This window comes from Grammomys surdaster, unplaced genomic scaffold, assembly GCF_004785775.1.
Source record: "Grammomys surdaster isolate TR1022 unplaced genomic scaffold, NIH_TR_1.0 371, whole genome shotgun sequence".
NCBI lineage: Eukaryota > Metazoa > Chordata > Mammalia > Rodentia > Muridae > Grammomys > Grammomys surdaster.
Genome location: NW_021604790.1, coordinates 4,358,172 through 4,377,600, shown reverse-complemented (window position 1 = coordinate 4,377,600; position 19,429 = coordinate 4,358,172). Strand labels below are relative to the sequence as shown.

At 38.6% G+C, this 19,429-nt stretch overlaps 1 protein-coding gene across 4 annotated transcripts in view; it reads left to right on the top strand.

The window, feature by feature from the left end:
- Positions 1 to 19,429, top strand: part of Kansl1 (KAT8 regulatory NSL complex subunit 1) — a 121,376-nt gene that overhangs the window by 92,359 nt on the left and 9,588 nt on the right. For all 4 annotated transcript variants that reach the window (XM_028780454.1, XM_028780456.1, XM_028780453.1 and 1 more), the window contains 3 exons: positions 11,163 to 11,278; positions 11,888 to 12,083; positions 14,691 to 14,856. In XM_028780454.1, coding sequence (XP_028636287.1) covers positions 11,163 to 11,278; positions 11,888 to 12,083; positions 14,691 to 14,856 — 478 coding nt within the window. The remainder of the gene's footprint in view (positions 1 to 11,162; positions 11,279 to 11,887; positions 12,084 to 14,690; positions 14,857 to 19,429) is intronic.

Below are 19,429 nucleotides of genomic sequence, written 5' to 3'. Positions count from 1 at the left end.
GTCTTAAACATTAAAAAAATAAAAACTGTTGGGGCTGGAGAGTTGGCTCAGAGGTTAAGAGCACAGACTGCTCTTCAAGAGGTCATGAGTTCAATTCCCAGCAACCACATGGTGGCTCACAACCATCTATAATGAAATCTGGTGCCCTCTTCTGGCCTGCAGGTGTACAAACAGGCAGAACACTGTATACATAATAAATAAATAAATCTTTAAAAAAAAAAAACTGTTAAAAGTTGGATTAGGAGTGCTTAGTCCTCAATGGGACATCTGTGTTGCACCTCCCCCAACACCCACCCCCCCCAAAGGCTCACATATCCTTGGGGAAGAAGAGCCAGAGATGGTGAGTAGCCACTAGGAAACCAGTCTTTAGTCACAGCAGGGCAATTGCACTTGTAAACTTAAAATGGTTATGACAATATGCACAAGACGTGTACAAACTCTACCCAACAGAATACCAGCATAGAAAGGGAAGTTGGGCACAAAATCCTACCCCTAGCCAAGGAGCTACTGCCCACTAATAGCTGCTGAGAGGGAGTTAGTTTTTTCCAGTGGAAGGCCACATATACAGGAGTATATAGGCAGCACAATTAGACTTTGGGGTATGTGTGTGGGGGGGTGTCTTAGTTGGATGTGTAGGGAAGGGAGGAGATGAAACAAGTGTATGTGTAAGTATTGTACAAAAAAAAAAAAGAACAAAGGGAAAAATTTTGGATTAAAGATTTTTTACCATAGAAATACCAAAAATGCTTTTGTGGATGATTTTTATTTCATAATGAAAATAAAAGTGTTTTAATAATCTTCAATATATACTTCTAGCTCAAATCTTTTCTTTATCCTTTTTCTTTTCTCTTAGCGCAGTTTCATTCTGGATTCTAAGAGTACCCATTTTTTCACTTTTCAGTTTTTCCTTTAAAAAGTACTAGCTTTGAAGTTTTGGTGACTTTGAAACTTAAGATATCCTTAATGTTAATGGGGTTGTTTGTTTGTTGCTATGCTTTCTAAGAGTTGAACATAAAGTTCTGGTTGTTGGTGGTGTTTTCGTTGTTGTAAATGAAAATAAGGAGTTTGCTTTATCTGCAATCAAAAGACTTTGCTATTTATTTTCTATTATTAGTGTTAACTTGTAATTTGGAGGAAACCAGTAAGAGTTTAGAGATGTTTGAATCCTAGAAAGGTCTTTATCTAGCTCTGCTGGGTTTGGTTCTGTTTGCTAGTGTTGAGACTGGGTCTTACAAACTTTCTCAGGCTGCCTTTGAACTCTGTTACTTTCTCTCTTGCTGTGATCAGATAAAAAGAAAAGAATGTTCACAGTTCTAGGAGACAATAGGTCATGGTGGGGAAATCAGGAAGCTTTTGGTGTCACTAGTTACACATCACCAGTCAAGAAACCAGGAGGTATAAATGCTGGTGCTCAGCACATTTTCTCCTTTTTGTAATCTAGGAGCCTATCTCAGGGAACGGAGACACTAGTTAGCCTGATTTATGATTCCTCATGCATAGGCCTATCCAGCCCCAAAGAAACCATCCATATCTTTAGGACTGGAGAGATGGCTTAGTGTTAGGACACAGGCTGCTCTTCCAGTCAATTCCCAGCATCTATATGGTGGCTCACAACTACCTATAACCCTATTCTGAGGGTATCTGTTGCCTTCTAGTCTCTGTAGGCAGTGCATGCACATGGTGTACAGACATGGAAGCAAGGCACCTATATAAGTAAAATAAAAATGATTAAACAGTAATACTATAAAAGGGACGGGCAAAAACAAGATAAACAATAAAAATCAAAAGCGAAGTCTGTCTTTTGGAAAAATAGTTAATAATTCACTACCAATACAAAAGAGAAAAGGTAAAAATTGCCAACATGAATAAGGACTATTATTACAGATTTCACAAATAACAATTTTATAAAAATCTTAATACTACTTACTTGAGCTACATAGGTGAAATACTCAGATTCTTTAAGAGATACAGATTGCCTGGCGGTGGTGGCGCACGCCTTTAATCCTAGCACTTGGGAGGCAGAGGCAGGCAGATTTCTGAGTTCGAGGCTAGCCTGGTCTACAGAGTGAGTTCCAGGACAGCCAGGGCTACACAGAGAAACCCTGTCTCGAAAAGCCAAAAGGAGAGAGAGAGACAGAGAGATACAGATTACTGAAACTCACCAAATACAGTCATTCCTGGTTATCCTTTGATCCCTTCTTTTACCCATTCCCATCGCAGTCTTTAATAGAGAAGATAGTAATGTTTCCATATAACTTACAAGTACCCCCGTGTGCTTTTGTTTCTTAAATAACATTTAGATTCTAATACATAACATACATTATATGTAACTACACTGTGCTTTTGGGGGGTATAACAACCCCGAAAGTCTGGGAGTGTTTGCTACAGATATGTTCGTTTATTTTCTGTTTATTTTGTATAGACTCACTCTGTAGCAGTGGCACTTGTGGTCACATTGAGCCAATTATAAATAGTGAATTTATATTTTCAGACCTTGTAAAATTAATTTGGGAAGTCCAGCATACCCAAAATCAGATGAAAAAAAAGTAAAAGGAAAAAAATTTATTACTGTTCTTTCTGAACATAGAAACAAACAAACAAAACCCTCAATAGCATAGTAGCAAATCAACTAAATGCTTATAATAGTATGTGTCATAAACAACAAAATGGTTTCTATTGATGTATCATGAGTGTTGGGGGCCAACTAAAGCAATATGATAGCCTGTTTTAGAAAACAGACCAGGCCTTGAGTGATGGTGCATCCAGGAAGAACACTTGTCATGAGCCTGATGACCTGAATTCAGTTCTTGGGATTCACATGGTAGAAGGAAAGAACACCTCCACAGGTTATCTTATGGCTTCCACATATGTACCATTGTTATGCACTATCCTACAAACAAGTAAATGAAATTTAAAATGTTTACAAAAATAAAATTGTCAGCAACTGACTAGAAGCATACTGGAAGCATACTCAGGAAATCTATTGTTTCATGTCAATGCTACTTGGTAAAACAGTGCATTTTCGTCTGTGTAGAAGAAATAATGCAAAGGCATTGTATTTTGTCATAGGTAGAATATAAAGCATTCAAATTAGAAAAGACAAAAGCAAAACTGACTTTGAAAACTTTATGAAGGAGTCTTTAGACCTTATGTATGTAAAAGCCTTAAGAGAAAGATCAATGTATTAAATTCATTTGCATTTCATTTATTGACAGCAAGTAATTGAATAATTTACCATCAAAAAAACCCATAAACCTGGGTGGTGGTAGTACGTGCTTTTATTTCCGGCACTCAAGAGGCAGAGGCAGACAGAACTCTGATGCTGAGTTATAGCCACCCAAAGAAACTTTAAAACAAAAAACAAAACACAAAACAAAACAAAAAAAAAACAGAGGGAGGGAGAGATAGAAAGCTGAGTGTGTGATAGTACAGACCTGTAAGAACACCATATGGTAGGTCGGAGCAGAAGTTCAGGAGGTCAAGATCAGTCTTGACTACAGTCAGCCTAGCCTGGGATACATGAGACTTATTTCCAAATTTAAAAAAAAAAAAAAACTGGACTAGAGAGAATGGCACGTGTGTGTAGTCAATTGCTTTTTATCAAATCATCACATGTTAGGATAATTCATTGGGGCTGAGGGGTGTGGATGTAGTTCAGTGGTAGGATGCTTAGCTAAACTTGGCATGATGAGTCCCTGGGTTTGATAACTTTTATTTGATATTACATAAAAGTTAATATATCATTAAAAACAAAACTAGAATACTTGAAAATATAGAATACTCTAAAGAAGGATTTCACATAACTATATCACAAGGTTCTCATTAACAAAATAAAGGACTGGACCTCAAAAGATAGCTCAGTGATTGAGAGTACTTACTGCTCTTGCAAAAGACTCTGGTTCTGTTCATATCACCTACATCAGTGGCTTACGTCCCCTTCCAACTTGAGTTCCAGAGGATCTAAAGCCCCCTGGCTTCTGTGGCCACCTACACAGTATGATACAAGTGAACTTATTATGCAGGCACCTATAATGACTAAATCTTTCAAAAAACAATTTACTACTACATCAGGTAATTTATGTTCATGTATAATAACCCTTATTTGAAGAAATCTGTAAAGAAATTTTACAAATTGTTTTGTTTTAAGATGGGGTATAGATGTGTAAGCATCAGATTCTGAGTCCCACTACTTCAGCCTCTAAAGTGCCATGATTACAAGAACTACTGTGACATTCAATAATATTCTTTTCATTCAATTATTTTCTTTATTTAGCATGATAGAGTGTATGTTTTCTTGTTTGCTTTCCATCTTTTATATTGAACCTCTCTTTGCCCAGAGTTTGTCAATTCACCTTGTCTAGCTAGACAGCTTGTTCTGGGGCTTCCTTTTCTCTGCTCCCCTAGCTCTGGGATTATAGGATTGCTACTCTACCCCATGATTTATGTAAGCACTGGGGATCTAATCTAAGGTCTTCATTCTTGCTTGGCAAGTGTTTTACACACTGAACCTACTATCTGCACAGCTCTAGATTTGGTTATTCATTTCAGAATAACTCCATTACCATTAATTTTATTTTATAAGGGCTTAGATTCAGTTGATTGTATTACCTAGTTATGGCATTGGGAACTCCCTCATTGGCTCCTGTGGCATTTTTTTCTCTTTTATTTATTTATCTTAGCTTTTTGTTTTGAGGTAGTATGTGACTAAGCTGTGCCGGCTGGCCTTGGAAAACAGTGTTTAGAGACCTAGATCTGGGGGCACTGGTTATAGTCATTGCTGACTGTGTCATTGGTTATAAGATTTCTCAATAGATGTAACTAGGAAACCCAACTGCTGTTGTTCATACATCTGTAACACATCTATTTTTATTTCATTGTCTGCTCATTTGTATGTTTTAACATGTTGGAACAACCCCAGTAATACTAGAAAAGACTTTGGAAAAATCAAGAGTTTGAGACTAGGACCTAGAGAGAGATGACTCAGTAGTTAAGAGCATCTGTTGTCAAAAATTTAAAAAATAAATAAAAAAAAAAGCCAGGCAGTGGTGGCACACGCCTTTAATCCTAGCACTTGGGAGGCAGAGGCAGGCGATTTCTGAGTTAAAAGGCCAGCCTGTTCTACAGAGTGAGTCCCAGGACAGCCAGGACTACACAGAGAAACCCTGGGGCGGTGGGGGGAAGAGCATCTTTTGCTCCTGCAGAGGGCTTACATTCAGTTCTCATCACCCACATCATGGCTCACAACCTGTGTAACTCTATATGCCTTTCTTATGAGGCATACATGTGATACATACATATGCACGCGCGCAGGCAGGCAGGCAGGCAAAATACTCATTCACATAAAATAATCTAAAGAAGAAAAAAATAAGATTGAGACCAGTCTGGCTACATTGTGAAATTTTGTCTCAACAAACCAACCTCTGAATTGCTAACAGTTGATCATAATAGTTTTCACTTTGTTATTGATAGGTATTTGTTTTTGTTTTGATACTTGGTATTGCTTTCCAAGGCTGACCTCCAGCTCACAGCAGTCCTCTTAACCTGTGTCCTGAGTGCTGTAGCTGGAAAGATGTGTGCCGCCACATTTAGCTGTGTGTATTCAATTATGTATTCAATAGAATACCTATGTAAAGAGAGTTTTATGATTACCAGCTCATACGAGAAGCAAATTTACTAACCTAGAATACAGTGTTCATATACAGAATGTTAATGCTATTGTATAGTCCAAACTCCTTTCTGAAACTTTAACTTTTTTAACTTCTTTTCTTTTTAACTTTTAACTTCTTTTCCTTCTGGGTTTGTTGGTTTGCCAGTTTTTTTGGTTGGGTTTTGTTTTGACACAAAGTGGCTGTCTTAGAACTCACTATGTTGATAGGCTAGCCTAGAACTCTCAAAGATCTGCCTGCTTCTGTCTCAGAGTGTTGGGATTAAAGGCATGTGCCATCATACCTTGCCTTCCTTACGTCTTTTTTGGTGGTTAATAATATTTTTGTGATAGAGATATGTGTGTGTGTTTTTTAATACTGTATTCTACTTCTCATCATAATCACCCACAAAATGGTTGAGGGGTCTTTTGGGGGGAGGGAACTGTTAAGAAGCAATAATATGGTTCTAAAAGATAGACTCTTAATGGGCGGTGGTGGCACACACCTTTAATCCCAGCACTTGGGAGGCAGAGGCAGTTGGATTTCTGAGTTCGAGGCCAGCCTGGTCTACAGAGTGAGTTCCAGGACAACCAGGGCTACACAGAGAAACCCTGTCTTGGGTGGGGGTGGGGGGGATAGACTCTTTCCATTTTTCTCTTTCTTTTTAGCTCCTTTCCCATCTATTACTTTTTGGGTTTCTTTTTATTGTTTTTTTTTGTACACAAAGAGGTATTTGTATACTTTAGTTGATGATATGTGTATGTTTGTTGTTTTGAGATAAGGTCTAGATGAGCCTAGAAACTCAGTTGTAGCTGAGAATGACCATGGCTGGAGGACTAGGGATTCATAAGCATCCTTTACTACCTCACATCTTGTCTCTAAAAACAAAATAAAAATCCTCCATGTGTAAATATTGTTTAAGTGACTATTTAGTCCTAAATTCAAATTGAGGATTTTGTTTAGTAAAAACATTTCTTCTTTTAAGTGTTGGTAAATAATGTCATTAAAGTATTATATATTTGTTGTCTTTTTCCTTTCTATATTCATCCTACTTTAATGAAGTGATATGAAAAACAACTGAACTACTAAGTATTAATTTTATTTTTCAGAAGTGTGCTAAAAAGTAAGCTCTTCAGTAGTTCAGGATAACAATATTCTTATCTTACCTTTGGTCAGTCATGAATTGTTTCTTTTCCTTGCATTCACTAGAAATATTGAGTGGTGTTCTGGCCTGATAAGGTTTGAGGGTAGAGTTAAAGGGATAGATAACTGTTGACTAACTGGTCCTTTTAAGTAAGTTGGGCTGTGCATGACAAAGTTAAGCAATTAGGATTTACAAGATGGTTTGCAGTTACTATTTCCTTAGGCTATATATATTTGCAACAATGTATATAAATATAAATCCTGTTTTTTGGTTTATTGGACTTTAAACAACATTATTCATTTTGAAATTTTGAAAATAGTAAGTAATTTAAGGGATATAAACCCCTAGTTCAGTTGTTAACACCATATGAGCCAAACATGGTGCTACATCCCTGCTATTACTACATCGTGAGGTATCAGAAGCTCAAGGTCATTCTCAGCTAGATAAAGATAGACCAGCCATGAATACGTGTCTCCGTCTCGTTAATCAACCCACAAAAAGTAAAGTGCAGTGAGGTTTGTGACCTCATTTTAGAATATGCTTAAACTGATACCAGATAAGTAACTCAGTGGGTGTGGAATTTTTAGTCTTTGATTTCCATGTAGGATAATATCCTGGCTAATGTACTAGCTGTAGGAATGATTGGTGCACCGTATATGTAGCAAACAGTATTTGCTGTTCTCACTTAAAACTATCTTCAGTATCAGTTGATTCAGCTGGTTCACCACTTGGCACTTGGTACAAAAGTTCAGTTCCCTGCACCTACATAAAGTTGGAGAGAGCCACATTTGCAAAGTTGTCTTACAACCTCTGCACACAAGCAAGGGCACCATACACAGACCCAAAATAGTATTTTAAAGAACAAAAACCCTAAACTATGCTGAGTATCATTGAGACAATGGGGTCTTTGAGCTAAGAAGTGATTCATTAGAATATAAAACTAAATTCCTGTTACCCAGTTTGCCTTGTAATTTTAATGTTTGTCAGGGAATAACTGACCCAAACTGAACTATTACATGTTTTAGCTAAACAAAAATGATGTGTATAAGAAAATGATATTTCAAGAAGATATGATACGGTGCTAATTGGGTAACTGGTTTTGTTTTCTGTTTGTTTTGAATTCCAACCTTGAATTCCAAGCAATCCTCTCCCCTTAACTTTCCAGATGCTGAGATTCTAAGTTCATATAAACGAACTTCTCAGGACACTGGTTCTCAGATCCTTCCTTGTCCCCTGCCCCCAATACGTCCTATAAAACCTCTACTTAATATGATTATTCTAAAAGGCTTTTTGTCACATTTCTTTAGTTTGGCTAAGAGGGCAAATTATTAATTCCAGTGCCTGCCTTTTCTATCACTATGTTAATTATTTTATGCCTTATACCTGATTCTTTCAATAAAAGAAAGAAAAAATTTACAGTATCCCTCATTATCTCATTCTCACAATTACTCCAAAGCGCATTACTTTATGGCCCTGCTTTAGACAGGAGGATTATGAGTGCATTTTGTCTGCCACTTTACTTCTCTCTGACTGTGAGCTATATATAAATCCTTAGAGTTGATCTGAATATTTAAAAAACAAAAAACCTCATAGAAGCTTCATTGGTAATACCTACTCTCTGGGTAACTAAGTCTAAATATTTGGCCCTTTTTATAGTTTCTTTTCTTTTTTTTAAGACAAGGTCTTACTTAGTATGTAGCCCTGGCTGGTCTGAAGCCTGCTATATAGATCAGACTGGTGTCAAACTCAAGAGCCTGACTCTGTCTGCTCATAGGGGCTGTCAAAGAGCCAGACAGATCTGAGTTCAAGCACAGCTAGGCTACACAGAGAAGCCCATTGTCAAAAAACCAAAGGAAGGAAGAAAGGAGAAAAAAAAAAGTGTGTGCTCCCACATCCAGCTTCTTTTTATACTTTATTGGGGGTGTGGAAGGTGTGAATGTGTTTAAGGAACTGTGGGTGACTTCACACATATTTGTGAATAAAATAATTTAAAATGTACCTTACTTTGTGACAATTAAAATCCATATTAAAGAATAACATCTGAATTTCATTGCTGTTACTTTATAACAACACCTGTCTCTTACATCAGAAAAAAAGTTTTGTATTTAAATATACCTGTAGATATGAAAATTAAAAGTAGCTACTTTCCCTTTAGGGAAGATTCTTTCTGTAATGAATTTTTGTAAATGTGTTATGTAATAAGATTTTTGTTAAGAATAGTAACTGTTGGGGCCCAAGAGTCACCCCACAAACCACATAAACACTGATCTCAGTTAGACAGGGATGGTTTATTGAACACATATGCTAGGATTGATTGATTGATTGATTGATTGGCACAGTAATTCAGAATTCAGGGCTGAGGCTATGACCCCAAACATCTTTTTCTGTCAGCTTATAAAAGGTAAAACCGCAAAAACTACAGTGAGCTCATCACAAAGGTACAGGAAGTGCTCCCTGGTCGTGGGCTCTAACTGAAGCCATTCTAGACATAACAGTTTATATTGACCTTTAATTTGATAGGTCCTACATAAAGCTTTGTGGAATGTCTTAAGATTAACAAGCCTCAGAACATAACAGTATATGATAGCACAGTATTGCTCTGAGTCAAGTTATTTTTCTGTCAGTGACTAGCGAGCATATTACAGCAACAGTATAAAATAACTGGCAGGGGTGGAACAAAATGGCTGCAGCTATGCTAGAGGGGCAGGCCTCAACAGTACCATTTATTCTGCCAAGTGTCTTCACAGTTAAAAGTCTTATGTGCTGGGCTGGGCTGGGCATGGTGGCAAACACTTTTAACCCCAGCACTCAGAAGGCACAGAGGTAAGCTGGTCGTTGTGAGTTTGAGGCCAATCTTATGGCCATATAACAAGTTCCAGTATAGCCAGGAATACATACTGAGATCCTGTGTCAAAAAAAAAAAAAACAAAGTTGAAAATGACCCTTTCAATCTCTCTTCTAAGGAAACCTTAATCAAATGGACAGCCATTTTGGTAACTTATTCAACATTCAGACACAAATTCAGAATTTTATGCTGAAACATTTCTTAAATTTTATTTCTGAGACCATATTCTATGTACATAACCCAAGCTGGGCTCCAGTTCCTATATAAGCCAGGCTAACTGTCGCTTGAAATCCTACTTCTGCCTCACAAAACCGTGCATGGCTATGTTTTAAGTGACTATGAAATTGACTATTTGTACATACCCACAAATGGTCTTCTGAACCAAACAGTCGTACATCCTCTACTTAATACTAACTTAAACCCAAAATTTTCCTCATTTTTCATGGTGCCCCTACTCTATATTTGTTTGGGGTTTAGAGAGTAGTATCGGGTGGTGGAGTTAGGGCTTCACATAGCTGAGGATGCCCTTGGTCCTTTTGCCCCTTCCAAATGCTACTCAGGCCTGAGCTAGCAATTCCCATTACTTTTTCTTGCTATAGTAAATCTTCACAAACATTCCAGTACGGCCAGGACTACATAGAGACACCCTGTCACAGTGGGGAAAAAAGCATATGTGCTGTGTGTGTGTGTGTGTGTGTGTGTGTGTGTGTGTGTGTGTGTGTATTTCCATCCCATCTGTCCGTCCATCCATCCATCTATCCATCCCCACACAGAGCTATTTTAAAATATAACTGAGGATCCTAGATCTGTGCTACAGTACTTGTCAGACATGCTCTGGATGCTAGGTTTGGTTCCCAGCACCATGATATGAAATAACAGTTTTGAAAAAGATATTTTTATATTACAGTAGCTGAATTTAATGATACTGTGTAGCACTGGCTGTCTTAGAAACTCACTCTGTAGCCCAGGATGGCCTCGAACTCAAAAGAGATCACCTCTTTTCACCTTGTAAGTGTTGTGATTAAAGGTGTAGGTCCTTTTGGAAAAAAAAAAACCCTTTTGGCTCTCTTATATGCCCTTATCTTATTCACCCTTTTTGGAAGAGTTATGTTACTCTGTAATTGTATTTGCTAAACTTTTGCTTATAAAATTATGTTGAAGTCCTTCCTCTGTCAAAATGTATGTATGTATTACTTGTAATCTGGTAAACATTTGGGTTCCTTTTTTCTCCAGAGCTAATTCTCTTAATTACTTTATTCTCATCATGGTTTGGTTTTGAAGTTCACTGTCAGAAATTTCAGTGAAGTGGTGATGCTGGGATAAATGGGGTTTTGTTTGATTTGTTTTGAGACAGGGTTTCTCTGTGTAGCCTTGGCTGTCTTGGGACTCATTCTATAGACCAGGGTGGCCTTAAACTCAAGAGATCTGCCTGCCTCTGCCTCCCAAGTGCTGGGATTAAAGTCATGCACTACCACCACCTGGCTCTACTGAGATAAATGTTAATGTGTTTTCTCTTTTCTTTACTCAGATTGAGTCTGTTTCTCAGCCATCAGAAAACCATGGTATCCCTGTTAGTCATATTACAGAGTCATTGTCTACCAAATCATGTGGAGCACTGAGACCTGTCAATGGAGTTGTTAACAGGTAATGTCTTATCTCTTCTACTTCTCATATTTAATCCTCTTATAAATGTTGAATTTGGAGCCCCTAGTTATTTCCAACCACTCATTCATACTTTGTATGTTTTATACTATGTCATGTATACGTTACTTAGTATGTTCATGCAATCCTTTGTACCTACCATTATCTACAAGGGACTGGCCATGGAGTATAAGTCCTACAAATTATTTGAAGGTTCTTGATAAGTTCCCTAAGCATGTGAATAAAATATATATTATTCTTAGAATTTGTTATTTATAGAACTGTCTTTAAGACTTCATATTTGCAAAATTGTTTTCTTACCAATCATGATTTTCTATAGCTTTTGTTAGTCATATTTGTGTTGTGGAAGAAAAACTAAGGATGAAAAATTGACCTTTGCACCTGCAGACATAATAATTACTGTGCACCAACAGCCTCATGACTAAGCATTACCAAAGTATCACACACTCAGATTAATGTGCATTGTTATCCAGAGTTGACCTGCTTCTATAGAAGGCCTGTGAACATTTGAAAGTTAGGAGATGGAACTCACATTACAGGCTTTGTTTCCTCTGTGCTCTGAAAAGTAAGTGTCTTCCTCCCCTTTTGTAGTCTTCAGCCTGTCCTGGCAGACCAAGTTCCAGGTGACAGCTCTGATGCTGAGGAACAATTACATAAAAAGCAAAGGCTGAACTTAGTTTCTTCATCGACCGATAGCACCTGTGTTGCAGCCCGAACTCGACCTATACTGAGCTGTAAGAAACGGAGGCTTGTTAGGCCCAGCAGCATTGTTCCTCTTTCTAAGAAGGTGAGTACTCAGAGAATCAGTCTGTTCTCAAGTTCACTTCCATTTACCCAATACTGTCCAAAGTTGGCTAGCCCCTAAGTTTTCCTGTGAGCCTCCAAAAAATACTGAGTCCTAAACCTGCTTCCTAGAGCTATGTTTAGTTGCTTTGAAGTTAAAATTAAAAATCCCTTTCCTTTTTTCTTTCCTTTTTTTTTTAATTTTGAGTTAGTTTAATGTGATAGTTTCATATGTATCATTGTACTTTGTTTATAGGAAGATCATAGACCATGTGATAGGCAGATATGAAAATTTCTGGCTTGAGTTTTGAAACAAATTGAAGAGTTTAAATTCCACCATGAACACTTCCAAGGGGAATACATTTCTCATCTCTGCTGTTTTCACTGAAATTGGAAGTGTTAGCCTGGTATGGTGGGGTACACCTGCACAATCCCAACACATGACAAGTAGTGGAGGAATCAGGAGTTAAAGATCAGGCTTGACTAGAAACTAAATAATAAACTTGAAGGCATCCAGGGTTACATAAAGCTCTGTCTTAAGTAAACCAACAAAAAATAACAACCAGGTGTGGAGCAGTAAGCTCTCTCGGAGCCATCTCTGGCTTCTCCTTTCCACATGTTCATTTTGAGACAAGATCTCTTATAGACCAGGATGGTCTACACTCCTGCCTTACCTCTTGTGTACAGATGTGAACTACCAGGCTTGACTCTTGCTTATGAGATTGTTGGTTTGTTTTGATACAAGGACTCACTGTGTAAACCAAGTTGGCCTGAACTCCTGATTCTCTGTCTTGGATGGGAAGATCACAGGTATACAGTACCACACCCACACTCTGCCAGAAGTGACAGTGGCAGTTGGTGAAGGTTTAGTGCTTTTTATAAGAATTTCGTTTTAATGTGTTTGTTTTCCCTGAGTGTTTATATATGCGCCATGTGTATTGCCTGGTGGGGTCAATATTCTTTAAGGAGTTTGGCTATGCTGCAGTGAGTATATGGGCACAAAGCACATTTGGGCTTTTGGAGGTTTTGTTTGCTTGCTGCTGCTGCTGCTTTTTTGTGGGGAGGCTGTAGGCCACAAGGGTTGGAGGCAGAGGACCTCGGATGACTGGGAAAAGAGTATGCTTGAGATTCATGACATGAACGTCCCATATAACCAATAAAAATATTATGAAAAAAATAACATACATTAAATAATATGAACTGGGACCTTCTAATTCACTGGAGATTGAATGGGATTAAAGCCCATTTAAAGATGCAATAGTATATATGATTCTTAACACTTGTAGTAGACTCTTGTTTTTATATAAAGTGTTACATACTAAAGCCGAAAAAATGTTTTAATGTGTTTATTTGGCCTGAGTGTTTGTATGTCTATCATTTATGAAAATGTAATAGATCTTAATGGTAATTCTGTGGAACTACTTAGGCCTCTGGAAAAGCAGGAAGCTTTTGTTTTCTCTGAAAGTCTTTTATTTTAATGGAGAGATGTCTTGGTTTGTTGGTTGGTTGGTTGGTTGGTTGGTTTGGTTTTTATGTTTTGTTTAAGGGTTTAGAGTGAGTTTGTTTGTTTGTTTAAGACACAGACCTGCAGCCCTAATTAACTGGGTAGGATGGATAATTTTGCTATCAAATAGTAATTAATGATGTCCACATAGAATATCATATTCAGTTAGTAACTTTTTCTCTCAGCAGCATCTACCATTGCAATATATTAAAAAAATTTTTTGTCGGGCGGTGGTGGCGTACGCCTTTAATCCCAGCACTTGGGAGGCAGAGACAGGCGGATTTCTGAGTTGGAGGCCAGCCTGGTCTACAGAGTGAGTTCCAGGACAGCCAGGACTACACAGAGAAACCCTGTCTCGAAAAAAGAAAAAAAAAGAAGAAGAAGTAGAAGAAAAAAAATGTTTTTTTCTTCAGTTTACCCAATATCATCTTCAGGATACTTAGTCCCAGCATTTGGATTGTTAGGTGGTAGAGGTAGCAGCATTAGGAGTTTTAGGGTCAACCTTGGCGCTGGGAGTTATTGTTCACATTTTCATAAAAGGAGAAAACATAGTAAGTATAAGCCAGGAAGGTGCACATACTATTCTTTAGCACTCAGAAAATAAGAAGGGATTCTTGGTGTTTAAGGGCAATTTGAGAAACAGTACAACCTTGCTTCTAACAGAAGGCAGCATTCATTGGGGGAAAACTGTCATGCTTTGGCAAGTGGCAGACTTGTTCTTTATAACACAAGATTATAATAAGAATTCCATATTAGACGTCTCAGTTTTTTGTCTCAAAGCTTTTAAGAATCCAAAAAAAAGGAAAAAGAAAAAATTTTTACATAATTAAGTCTTTAGAGGACTTAAATTTATTCATTTAATTCTGTCTTGACCTTATGTATGTAAAGGAAATTTAAAGAAAATAATTTATACTTGGAATTAGTCTAACATAGAAGTTATAATGGAAACTTTAACCATACATAATTTATTTTCATTATATAGTCAGAAGTTGTGTTTTGTTTTTTGAAGTTAGAGGACAGTTTGAGAGATCCAGGTGCTTTCAAATAAAGACATACACCACCGTGTTTATCAGAGACAAATTGTCAGTTTTGTTTTGCTTTTCACAGGTTCACCGGAATGTCCGCTCTGGCTGTGATGTGAATCCCTCTTGTGCACTGTGTGGTTCAGGCAGTGTGAACACCATGCCTCCTGAAATACACTATGAAGCACCTCTGTTGGAGCGTCTTTCCCAGTTGGACTCGTGTGTTCACCCTGTGCTAGCGTTTCCAGATGGTAAGAAAGACAGCAGAGTTTACTAGAGTCTAATCAATGATCTAAAAGGGTTCCAGGTGAAAGAAAACCAGTGAGGTCAGATACTTACTATCACTCAACTTTCTGTCAACAAAAACTTGTCAGAGGTGACCCTCCTACGTCAGCCCACTAAAGGCGCATGCCTTTAATCCCAGCACTTGGGAAGCAGAGGCAGGAGGATTTCTGAGTTCAAGGCCAGCCTGGTCTACAGAGTGAGTTACAGGACAGCCAGGGCTACACAGAGAAACCCTGTCTTGAAAAAGAAAAAAAAAAAAAAAAAAAAAGCACTGACTGCTCTTCCAGAGGTCCTGAATTCAATTCCCAGCAACCACATGTTGGCTCACAACCATCTGTAATGGGATCTGACGTCCTCTTCTGGTGTGTCTGAAGACACCTGCAGTGTACTCATAATAAAAATAAATAAATCTAAAAGAAAGAAATGAAAAGAAATTAAGCTGGTACAGTCCTGCAATCCTAGCTAATAAGGAGAGGCTAAGACAGGAGACCTGCTGGTTACTTAGACTCTGTCTTAAAGTAAAAAGAGACAGATGTGGTGGTGCACACTTAAGAATCACAACACCTGGGAGAGAGAATTACTATGAGCTTGAGGCCCACCTGATTGACATAACAAGTTCTGTACTGTAGTCAGATTTCATCTCAAATAACTGTGAAAGAAATTGGGCCAGGCAGTGGTGGCGCATGCCTTTAATCCCAGCACTTGGGAACCAGGCGGATTTCTGAGTTCGAGGCCAGCCTGGTCTACACAGAGACAGCCAGGGCTACACAGAGAAACCCTGTCTTAAAAAACAAAAACAAACAAACTGTGAAAGAAATTGAAATTAAAGGGTTGAGGGTGTTCACCATAAGTCCCAGCACTCAAAAATCAAGGCAAATAGACCTCTGTGAGTTCTAGGCTGGCCAAGGCTACATACATAGTGAGATCCTTATCACTTTTTGGCTTTTTAAGAGGGTTTCTCTATGTAACAGCCACTTTGTAGATCAGGCTGGTCTTGAACTCACAGAGATCTGCCTCCCTCTGCCTCCTGAGTGCTAGGACACTTCATCTCTTTCTTTTTTAATTAAACAAAAAAGTCATAAGAGGAAAGGAAAGAGGCTTAGCAAGTAAAGGCACAGCACACACAGGCGTGATTCTTGTTCAATAGAAAGTCTGTGGTGGCATACATCTGTAATTCCAGCACTCCTGTAGCAGGATAGGAAGCAAATCAGGAGAGTCTGCATGGATACACATTGCAGGTCCGCTAGCCTAGTGGCACACGCCTTTACTGGCTACTTAGAGGCAGAAGGTGTACTTCGAATTTGAGGCCAGCCTGGTTTACAGAGAAACCCCGTCTCAAAACCACAGCAACCCAAAAAGATAAAAATAGGGCTGGTCTTGTAGCTATTTGGTAGAGCTCTTGCTTATTAACATAAAATCATGTGTTTAACTTCAATATAGAAAAATAGATTTAAGTAGTTCTATGAAGCCTTTTTTATCTCTAGCTGTAGAAGATGAGCGATTAGGGTGTGATTATTTATTAGCATTGCAGCAGGAAGGCTTGTATTTTCATACTACCTAATTTTAGTAATGAGTTTAGTTCCTACCTAGAGATAGAGCACTGTGTGTTCTTCGGGGAAACAAGGACTGATGAGAGCACCACCTGGTGGCTGGGAAGATCCATGCTGTTTTGTGAGACACTGCCAACATGAGTACTTGAGGGTATATGACTTCCCAGCAGGAGGAAGTGAGTATTGCAAAACACCAAGACTAGCAGGCTTGAGAAAATGGTGGGAAATAACAAGCAGAATCCTTCAGGGAACACAGAATATCAGAACTTGGTGAACTGAAGACTCAGTCTTTCAGTCACTTTTCATTTTCTTTAAGTAGCGGTTTGAGATGGCGTTGATAGTTTATATTTTCCTTTATTTACGTGATAAAGTGCTACACCTTCTTAAATAATAGCATGTTAATCTTATGTAAATGGAATGTGAGACATGTTAAAGTTGAATGAGTCTCTTACAGTTTTCTACATTTTTTTTAAAGAGTATCAAAATGCGTGCAGACCTCAGACTAGTAATCGACCCTCATACCTTACCCTCCAGAGTTCAGGCTTATATACATGCAAGCTACATGTCCATCATCTTAAAATATTTCATCCCTTTGTTCAGGCCTTCCAGTGTGTCTAGGTTGTTTTAATTTTCGGTACTTGTTTTTAAACCAAGAGTTTTGTGTATATGGGCAAACACTCTTAACACTGAGCTACAGCCCCAGTCCATGTTCAGATTTTTTATTTTTTCCATGTCATTAGAATAACTACCATTCAGTTAGTGTACATACTCAGACTAATAGTACCTAAAAACTTGTGTTGTCCACTTATTGGGGAATTTAACAGGATCTTGCTTATTCTTTTATAAAAGTGATTAAAAGAAAATACAGTGCCTTCTGTATATGTGCGTCTGTTTTTGTACTTTGTTGTTTTGTGATAAGGTCTCGCTGGGCAGTGGTGGCACACGCCTTTAATCCCTGCACTTGGGAGCCAGAGGCAGGCGGATTTCTGAGTTCGAGGCCAGCCTGGTCTACAGAGTGAGTTACAGGACAGCCAGGGCTACACAGAGAAACCTTGTCTCGAAAAAAACAAAACAAAAAAAAAAAAGAAAGAAAAAAAGAACTATAAATACATCTTCAACTGGGTGTGGCAGTGCATGCCTTTAATCCTAGCATTTGGAAGGCAGATCTTTGAATTCAAAGCCAGTCTGATATATGGAATGAGTTGCAGGACAGCCAGGGCTACACAGAGAAACCCTGTCTCGAAAAACCAAAAAAAACAAACAAAAACAAAAAAAGATAAGGTCTCACTATATGTAACCTCAGCTAGCTAGTCTTGAACTTGCAGCGGTTCTTCTGTTCTTACCTCCCAAATCCTGGGATTTAGAGGCACACACCTTCACACTCAGCTGTTGGGTATATTTGTTTTAGGGATTAGGATAGGTGAATTTTTTCTCTTTGTCAGCTTACCTTTCCATTTGTTTATCTTCTATCCCTCACTCCCTTTTTTTTATGTGCTAGAAATCAAACCTAGGACATTGCATATCCTAGAAAAGTGTTCTGCAACTGGACTATAGCCCTGACGCTCATTTCATGTAAAAAAAAAAAATCTATAAGCTCTCTGGACCCTTGTTGTCTTTCTATATATGGCCCTAGCTGTCCAGGAACTCTATATAGACCAGACTGGCCAAACTCATGAAGATCTAGATGCTAGCTTCTCCCTCTCAAGGGCTGAAGTTTAAGATGTGTGCTGCTGGTTAAGTTAAGATGGTGGCATCAGCTTGTACTTTTTTGATTGTTGGGGGGGGTGTTTTGTTTTAAGACTGTGTCTGATCTCTTTCTGATTTTGACTGAGAATAAGTCATTTTCAGTGCTCAGTTTTGCTACTAGTTTCACAGTACTGAGAGGGAACTAGGCCCCAGATTGTTGTCAGTAGTTGATAATAAGAGCTTATTATACTACATCAGTATGTTTTTTAAAATCTCCTAAAGGAAGCTGGAGAAATGGGTCAGTGGTTAAAAGCCATTGCTGTTCTTACAGAGGACCCAGAATTCAGTTCCCAGCACCCACATAGTAGTTCACAACCGTTTATAACTCGACCTTTGGGGGTTTGGACATCCTCTTTCAGCTTTCAAAGATAACAGCTGTAAATTTTCTTAAAATTCATTGGTAGAGTTAAAAATTGGTAGAGTTAAAAATGCATCTGGACCAGGCACTGGTGGCTCAAGCCTTTAATCCCTTGGGAGGCAGAGGCAGGCGGATTTCTGTCCTGGAGTTCAAGGACAGCCAGGGCTACACAGAGAAACCCTGTCTCAAAAAAACAAAAATCAAAATAGAACATAAAAAAATGAAGTCCAGCTTGGTGGTGGTGCAGCTTAGATCTCTGAGTCTGAGGACAGCCAGGGCTACACAGAGAAACCATGTCTTGAAAAACAAACACACACCAAAAAAAACCCACGAACTCCATTTTGTGTTTGCCAAACTCCTCTTGGCCATGGGGCCTGCCTTGGGAGTGTGGTTGATACACCTAATAACACTTCATTGGAGAAAACTAATTTTCCCTTTTACAGCAGATATCAGTTGCAGAGAGCTTGTTGGGGGGGTGGGGCTGTGTGTGTGTGTTTTGTTTTGTTTTGTTTTTCGAGACAGGGTTTCTCTGTGTAGCCTTGGCTGTCCTAGAACTCACTCTGTAGACCAGGCTGGCCTCGAACTCAGAAATCTGCCTGCCTCTGCCTCCCAAGTGCTGGGATTAAAGGCATGCGCCACCACTGGCCGGCTGCAGAGAACTTTTTGTTTAGGAGTGTAACTTTGTGTCTGCTTCCACTTCCCAATTGAGCAGTTTGAACCTGTGTCATTCTTATGCGTGTTGTCTCAGTCTCCATGAGATCATATGTATGTCAATTGATTCTGTGGTCCTATTTTGTCTGGAAGATGCTGTTTACTTGTAATTGCCTACTACCTCTGGCACTTAGAATCTTTATACACTCTCTACCCCATAGATGTGTAAGGGGA